This window comes from Triticum dicoccoides, chromosome 4B (genome assembly GCF_002162155.2).
Source record: "Triticum dicoccoides isolate Atlit2015 ecotype Zavitan chromosome 4B, WEW_v2.0, whole genome shotgun sequence".
Taxonomy (NCBI): Eukaryota; Viridiplantae; Streptophyta; class Magnoliopsida; order Poales; family Poaceae; genus Triticum; species Triticum dicoccoides.
In genome coordinates this window covers 656,031,646-656,040,021 of record NC_041387.1, presented here as the reverse complement: position 1 = coordinate 656,040,021, position 8,376 = coordinate 656,031,646, and the positions used below count along the sequence as shown (strand labels likewise).

Below are 8,376 nucleotides of genomic sequence, written 5' to 3'. Positions count from 1 at the left end.
TCCTCGTCCATTCCCGCCGCCCGCGCCGCCGTAGCATTGGACGCCGACCCCCCCGATGGAGCAGGTAACCGGCGCCGCGCGAGCGGGCGATCCGCCTCCGTCCGGACGCGGCGCGAGGGTTTCGGCTCGTCCGATCCGATCTCGTTTTCTGTTCTCGTCTTCTCAACCGCGTGTGGTGTGTTTGCGCAGTACGAGAAGGTGGAGAAGATCGGGGAGGGCACGTACGGGGTGGTGTACAAGGCCCGGGACCGGGCCACCAACGAGACCATCGCGCTCAAGAAGATCCGCCTCGAGCAGGAGGACGAGGGCGTCCCCTCCACCGCCATCCGCGAGATCTCGCTCCTCAAGGAGATGCAGCACGGCAACATCGTCAAGTGCGTCTGTTTGTTTGTTGTTTGCATTCACTCTGTTCCTACCTGCTCCGGATTTATCTAGGATTTGGCATTGGTTTGCCTCAACTAGCTCGGATTAACTGCTTGATTCATTGATCATTTGATTGATTGAACTGGGCATTAAGTCGAGATGGAGATGGGGACGGATGGCCTTCGCTTTTATGCAACAGTAAATGAACAGGCGGATTTAGAACCTATGAAATGTGCTAGTACTGCCTGTGATGTTGCTATTTATTTATCCATCTATTTATAGGGTGAGTGTTAGTAGGTGGTATGCATTGTTGCTACGCTGAGAAGTTTTGCTAATTCATCTCTTGCAGGCTGCACGACGTTGTCCACAGCGAGAAGCGCATATGGCTCGTCTTCGAGTACCTGGATCTGGACCTGAAGAAGTTCATGGACTCCTGTCCAGAGTTTGCCAAGAGTCCCGCCTTGATCAAGGTGAGCAATGTGACATTGTCGTGCGTATGACCGTGACTTGCTTCTATTGCTTTCCGTATTTAGTTGGTTGAACATTTGTTTGTCCGTTTGTTACTGATCGATGATTATGTATGTCATACAACTTGGTAGTGCTGGGAGTGGTAGAACAATAAGAGTGCCTTCTTGTTTCGTGTAAAAGAATTATTAGCTCTCATATGTTGTACAATTATTCATGACAAGGCACATACAGAACCCACATTATGCCTTGTGCCCTCCGTATATGGTGTATCACCTGTCTTCTTATGTCACTGTGTTTTATATGGCAGGACAGTCCCCGTTTTGCTGTTCACTAGGGCCACACTTAGCGTAAACCTGTATGCACAGTTGGGGAAAAGCAACCTTGTCTGTCTCACGTGTGTACTAGTTCATTGTTGAACTTATTGCAGTGAATGTCCCTTGTATGTAGGTTATATGCACATGTGATGTTTGGACATATATGTGTTGTTTACTTTAGAGGTACTGTGTACCTGCATTGTTGTGGTAAGATCAGACTTTTATTAGTCTTGAACTAGCTGAATTCCTGTGCCAACAGATGTTAAAAATGAATAGTTTGCAAACAGAGCTGTGTTTGCTTTACAAATGCAATGTTTGTTGTTGGAAATGTAGTTGTATTTCTTTTACAAATGTAATCTATCTCAATGTTTATTGGATTATCTTCACTGTTATAAACTGGGCCAACCAAAATAAACGCTGTAATCTTATCTGCTTAATGTGGGAATTTCTGAGATCTCGAAGTGAACTTTGGAGCTCTTTTTAACCTTGTTTCAGTAATGTTAGTGCATGGCTGTGGGTGACATGGATACACTATAGGAACATACAATTGCTTTCTAGGACTGCCTTGGGCTCTAGTACTGAACACGATAGCTGGCACACAATGGAGCCCATCTCCTCAAAGTAGATGTACTGTACAACACTCTTTGCTGTACAGTAACTCTTGTAAGCTGTAAATAAAACATGTGTTCACTGTTACCGGTAGGTTTGTTGCTATAAATGATTGGCAGTGTGGCACCACCACCATCACCCCAGTACTGTATGATCTCCATGTGGGCACCATTTCTGTCATGCTTGCTGTCTTTGTGTAACTATTTACTGCACACATAACTGGCACTGTGTCCTTCAACTAACACTTCTGACAACCATGGCCTGTGGTCTTTGGATCAAAGTAGTTGGTGCATTTCTTGACATATTGTTTTCTGATTAGTATTGCCTATTCTTTGGCATATAGTATTGGTAACGTTAGAGTTTTCTTACAATATGAATTGTTGCAACACATTTTAGATCAACTGAATTGTATAGGTAAACATGAAATCCATGTAATGTTACTTTATTAAGAGGCTTATACTTACATGCAGAGAGTAATAAATATAACACGAGTGCAAGCGTTGCATCTTATTTTGCTGTTTTTATTCCTTCTTTCAAGCATATTCATGTCTGACTCAGAGATATGCTTGTCTTTCATTGTTAAACTTGTTGCACTGAATGTCACTGGTATTTAGGTTATATGCACATGTGATGTTTGGGCATATATGTATGTTTACTTTAGAGTTACACTGTACCTACATTGTTGTGGTAAGAATAGACTTTATTATTCTTGAACTAGCTAAATTCTTTACAAATTTGAAAACAGAGCTGTGTTTGCTTTACAAATGCATTGTTTGTTGTTGGAAATGTAGGTGTATTTCTTCTACAAATGTAATCGTTTCAATATTTGTTGCATCGTCTTCACCGTTATAAACTGGGCCAACCAAAATAAATGCTGTAATCTTTCTCTATTTTATCTGCTTAATGTGGGAATTTCTGTGATCTCAAAGTGAACGTTGGAGTTCTTTTTAACCTTGTCTCAAACTTTCAACAATGTTAGTACATGGCTCTGGGTAACATGGTTACACTATAGGAACAGATAATCAATATTGCTTTCCAGGACTGCCTTGGGCTCTAGTACTGAACACGATAGCTGGCCAGCAGAGCCTATCTCCTCCTCAAATTAGATGTAACAACACTCTTTGCTCTATGGTAACTCCTGCAAGCTGTAAATAAAACATCACCCAAGCTACAACACTCTTTAGTGGTAGGTCTGTTGCTATAAATGATTGGCAGTGTGGCACTACCACCATCACCCCAGCACTGTATGGTCTCCATGTGGGCATCATTTGTGTCATGGTTGCTGTCTTTGTGTGACAGCTTACTGCACACAGAATTGGCACCGTGTCCTTCAACAAACACTTCTGACAGCCATGGTCTGTGATCCTTTGATCAAAGTAGCTAGCACATTTCTTGACATATTATTTTCAGATTAGTATTACCTGTTCGTTGGCATATAGTTTTGCAGGTAATGTTAAGAGTTTGCTTTCAATATGAATTGTTGCAACACATTTTAGATCAACTAAGTTGTGTAGGTAAACATCAAGTTCATGCAACAGTACTTTATTGAGATACTTATACTCTTATACAGAAAGTAATAAATGTAGAATGAGTGCAAGCGCTACATCCTGTTTTGCTGTTTTTGCACCTTCATTCAAGCATATTCATGTTTGACTCAGAAAATGCATTAACTTCTGGTTGCATCTTGGTGGTATGTGAGTATGTGACTGTTTTCTTCTTTCTCCAGTCATATCTCTATCAGATACTCCGCGGCGTTGCTTACTGTCATTCTCATAGAGTTCTTCATCGAGATTTGAAACCTCAGAATTTATTGATAGACCGGCGTACTAATGCACTGAAGCTTGCAGACTTTGGTTTAGCAAGGGCATTTGGAATTCCTGTCCGTACATTTACTCATGAGGTACTTTTCTTCTGTTACTTGTTTACATGGGGCCATGGAAACTGTCCTGGGCGATCTTTGTCATAAATTTGTTGATGCTATTTTGCTCTTAGTGTGTACATGTGATTTTGCATCTAAACAAGCTCATACTTCTATCTATCCAATTCCATGCCACGTCAACTGACCAAGTATTTTCAGGTAGTAACATTATGGTACAGAGCTCCTGAAATCCTTCTTGGAGCAAGGCAGTATTCCACACCAGTTGACGTGTGGTCAGTGGGCTGTATCTTTGCAGAAATGGTGAACCAGAAACCACTGCTCCCTGGCGATTCTGAGATTGATGAACTATTTAAGATATTCAGGTTCGTATCTCGCCACGCCCTCCTATTCAATTTCTCATCTTCTGAGTGCACTTCTTGCCTACCTACTCATCTGATTTGTGTGTTGCGTTCTGGTTATCCAATGAAGGGTACTCGGCACTCCAAATGAACAAACTTGGCCAGGCGTGAGCTCCTTGCCAGACTACAAGTCCGCCTTCCCCAGGTGGCAGGCAGAGGTGCGAGACCACCGCTTAAACTTTCCGTTAGACGCTCATGGCAAGTACGTTTATAATGGCCTATATATACCATGTCATTGACATTCCTTTTGGAACCTTCACTGATGATCTCCAGGACCTTGCAACCGTTGTCCCCAATCTTGAACCTCTTGGCCTGGACCTTCTCTCGGTAAGTCAAGAAGACATCCACCTACGACCGTGGACATGGCATCATGTAATGTAACTGTATTATATCCTCTTGTTTCATTGCAGAAAATGCTTCGGTTCGAGCCAAACAAGAGGATCACGGCCAGGCAGGCTCTTGAGCATGAGTACTTCAAGGACATGGAGATGGTGCAGTGAGCTCGCTATGTGGTAGTGACTGGCATATGTATGAGCTGAGCTGAGCTGCTCGTTTCATTCCTTTTGTGAACGCTCTGCCTTCCCCTTTTCGGCATTTTTGTCTGTCAACTGAATATTTCAGATCTGGTGTGTTTGAGGTGCACTCAGGATTGCTACTAAATAGATTACCATCTTGGTCTCTATCTTGTTCAACGTAAATATTGTCATGTGTTCATTTTTCAACGAGGCATCCATTATTTTGCTCCTCTCTTTTAGTTTTCTTGTTTGCTCAACACTTAAACATATTTAGAGTTCTACAACGGGCTGCATCTTTAGCTATCTCTACACATTTAGGTTGATTGTATGTAGTTCAGTGCTAAGCCTAACCAGTCTTTATGTGGCCGTTCTAGAAAAAAGCCTACGTGGGGACAACAAAATTAGCTCACGCTGTGGATTTGTACATGTCTAAATGCAATCCTTGTCTACATAATCAGGTAAAATAATAATAATACTACAATTTCGTCGATTTGACATATGTAATAAATGTAGACGCATTTTAAGGCTCCTTTCATACAAAGAAATTTCATAGCATTTTTGGAGGATTTGGATCTTTAGGATTTTTTTCCTACGATGGTCGTGTGATTTGTAGGATTGAAATCCTTCGGAGTTTTCCATAGGATTCATTTGTAGTACATTTGGAGAAGAGAAATCATCCACTCAAACCTCTCTGTTGGATTCCTTTGTTTTTTCCTTATGTTATCAAACATTCTTCCAAATCACGTAGGGTACAAGAGGACATGACACTATTCTTTTGTTTTTCTATTCCTGCATTTTTAGAATTTTTCTATTCCTGCATTTTGAGAATCCCACGGATCAAAGAGGCCCTTAGTGTGCTTGTATGCAGTCCATAAGATCATGTTACGGTATCGAATCCAGATCAGAACTGCTTCCAGTACAGTGCATCTAAAAGAGATGAAAACAAACCTATCACACACTCAATTGGCTTGTAAATGAGAGAAATACAAAGGGCTATCACAAGTTTCAAACCACGTAAACCTCCTGAGCTGAGGCAAAAAGTAGCATGGAAAAAACAGTAATTCACATACGAGATCTCCTAAATTTACAATGAAAAACCCATCTTTACATTGGATGAGTGGAGACAAGTTTTCACAGATTCACCACCAAAGATGCAAGTATTTGGTCTGGCGAAGCCCGTTATCGTTTCTTCTTCATAATTGCCGCCGTGCGCATCTCGGCGTCTTCCTTGGCGAAGCTCCACCAGAGGTAGGACAGGGGGATAGCCATGGCGAGGCAGATTGCGTGACCATCAACATATCCCCATCGCGGAGGGACATCATGGGCTTCCAGGTATATTGAGAGGACACCGCCGATAGCAACGAAGACGACCTTCAGGCGTGAAGGATGCCTTGTAATGGCAGCCCACACTGTCCACAAAAGGAGCTGCGCAACGCTAATAACAGTGCAAACCTTCATGTTCAGGCCTGCAGAATTAGAAGAGGTTAGGACAGCCAAGTCTTTTAATTTCCAGCACTATCACCAGGAAGTGCCAATCTCAGAATTTAACTGCATATAGTTTTCTCAATGATCGTGCAGAAGCAAAACAAGTTATCATGAATTTGGAATACCTTTGTCGAGTTCGTAGAAGTTGAGGTACAGAATGTGGGTTGTCACAAAAGCCAGAATTGGAGCTGCAACCATCACTCTTGAAGCTTCATCCCTCAGATTCGAAGTTCGCAGTATGGCCAAGATGAGGGAGTAACCAAGAAAAGCAGCAGCTGATGACAAGTACAGCTTTTCTGTCCAAGCAGTATCACTGTAACACAGATGGCCAAGCTGGATTAATTAACTGTCGACAGACGACATATCTGAAAACGTAGACTGCTAGACTTGAACGTACCAACTGTGATATATGGCACACCAGAACCATGAATTCATGGCCAAGAGCGCGTTAATGTGCCATAATCCGGTGTATTCGTAGTATGTGGCATGAGTTTCCGGCCTGAGAGGTAGCTTGTAAGAAAGCAAGAGGAAAAACGATAGCCATCCGTTAAATTGCACGAGAAGAGTCAGGGCAGACAGAGCTGCAGAAAGAGGTTCCTGAAAAATGAAGCAATAGCCAGCATGTAAGTGAACATGAGACAGAAAATTCTTTAACTGTGGTACTGATGAAGACATAAAGAGTAACATGGAGCTAGAGGTACCTGAAACACAGAAGCACGTTTGAGAGGCCATTTGCCATGATACTTGACGGGCCCTAGCCCAAGCTCTTCCCTTTCCTGCTCTCTTTCCATCATGCAATGGTATCGGCATTCGCTGTTGCAGTTCCACTCCTTCCACTGCAGGTACAACGGCTCGTGCGCGTACCATGCCTTGTCAGCAGGCTGGTCATTGGTCGGCACGACACAGTGTTTGACAGAATCCTCTTTCAGGGTGCCGGTCCTTTGACATTTTTCGAAGCAAGCTCTGGTAATAAGAAAGAAAGGAAAACATGAGTAACTACTAGCATGCTGGTTGGTTGCTGGCCAAGTCAGTAGCTTGAACTGCATGAACAAACTACAATCAGCACATCTTCACAAAGCCAAATAGTGGGATGAAAAGATGATGGTACAGAGTTTTTGTTTGCTGCTGCTGATGTTCCTGAATGATGGCTGAGTTCGGAATTCAGATATATTACTGAATTCAAAGATGGCGTGGCTGCAAACCAATGTTCCCCCCACAGAGGAATAGGGATAGATTCGATCTCTGAAGAGATAGTTAGTTTATAGACAGGTTTCCAGGTCCAATGCTGGTAATCAAATCTTAACACGAGATCTCGCATCGGCGGCTGCGGATCACGCGAACCTTACCATGGGCCGAGCCGCAGTAGGCAAGCATACATCCACGGCCCCCCATGATTCTTGGTCCTCTCTGGAGCTTCCAGTCCCCATGACACCCACCCTCAACAGGACGGGCAAATATTCCCGGCTCTAATCACTAACAAAACTACTACTAGTTGAAGCTCCGGTTCCCTAGAAAACTCGGCAGTACCAGTGTACTAGTATCAATGTTAATCAAGCAATCAACAGTACCCGGTGAAAGATGCATCGCTTGTCCGGAACACTGTTGTACCGTACGCAATCGGCGTCCGACACGCGAGGGACACGAACCGCCCCCAACTGCCGAGGAGGGAACGAGGGCGGAAATCTCGGGGAGGGAGGAAGGCTGACCTGTAGAGCGGATCGGCGTCGCCCTCGGAGGCGGAGGCGGAGTCCGCCGCCAAGGCCGTGGCCACCACCAGGCCGAGAAGCAGCAGCAGCAGCGGCGGCGGCCCTCTCCCGCGGAGCCCCATGTCCGTCGGCGCGGCTCCGCGAGTCGGGCGGGGCGGACGCGGAGTAGCGAGCAGCAGAAGCAGCAGCTAGAGGGAGAGCGGGGCGGGGCGGAGATCCATTAATCCACGCGAGATGGGGAGGGGGATGGGGGTGATTGGTTGGCTGGCTGGATGGTTGATTGACTGGCGCGGCGAGGCGCGCTAGGGGGTGGTGGGTATGGTTTTTCTCTCTGTTCCGCGTGTGTGGGGGGGAGCAAATCGACAGGGAGGACGATTAGACGGAGGCCCCCTGATCGATGTGCGATGGCAACAGGTTTTGTTCGGGATATTTACTCGAGTTTTCGTTCCTCTCCCCCCACCCGCCCGCTTTGTGGATGGACGTGCGTGCTCCGTGCGCCTTCTTGGCGTGTCAGGATCTGGTTTGGTTCATCGCTGGCCCAGCCGCCCACGAGACCGGCGAGGAGGTGGAGCAACGTATAAACAAACTAATCTCCAGCTGACAAGCGCAGGTCGAGGGGGATACCGGGCACGCCGCGCC

The 8,376-nt window shown here is 45.0% G+C and overlaps 2 protein-coding genes across 2 annotated transcripts; one reads left to right on the top strand and one right to left on the bottom strand.

Moving 5' to 3' along the window:
* On the top strand, positions 1 to 4,776 carry LOC119292091 (cyclin-dependent kinase A-1-like). The gene is made up of 8 exons (XM_037570919.1): positions 1 to 64; positions 190 to 374; positions 713 to 833; positions 3,481 to 3,654; positions 3,832 to 3,995; positions 4,102 to 4,189; positions 4,305 to 4,358; positions 4,442 to 4,776. Exons 1-8 carry the CDS (start codon positions 56 to 58, stop codon positions 4,529 to 4,531), a joined length of 885 nt encoding a protein of 294 aa, XP_037426816.1. The 5' UTR covers positions 1 to 55; the 3' UTR covers positions 4,532 to 4,776.
* A 707-nt stretch (positions 4,777 to 5,483) lies between these two features.
* Positions 5,484 to 8,138, bottom strand: LOC119292090 (post-GPI attachment to proteins factor 3-like). Its single transcript, XM_037570918.1, has 5 exons — positions 7,738 to 8,138; positions 6,733 to 6,994; positions 6,429 to 6,628; positions 6,157 to 6,344; positions 5,484 to 6,012 (listed from the first exon to the last, which is right to left on the bottom strand). The coding sequence occupies exons 1-5, from the start codon at positions 7,857 to 7,859 to the stop codon at positions 5,726 to 5,728; spliced, it is 1,059 nt and encodes a 352-aa protein (XP_037426815.1). The 5' UTR covers positions 7,860 to 8,138; the 3' UTR covers positions 5,484 to 5,725.
* Positions 8,139 to 8,376: the final 238 nt, after the last annotated feature.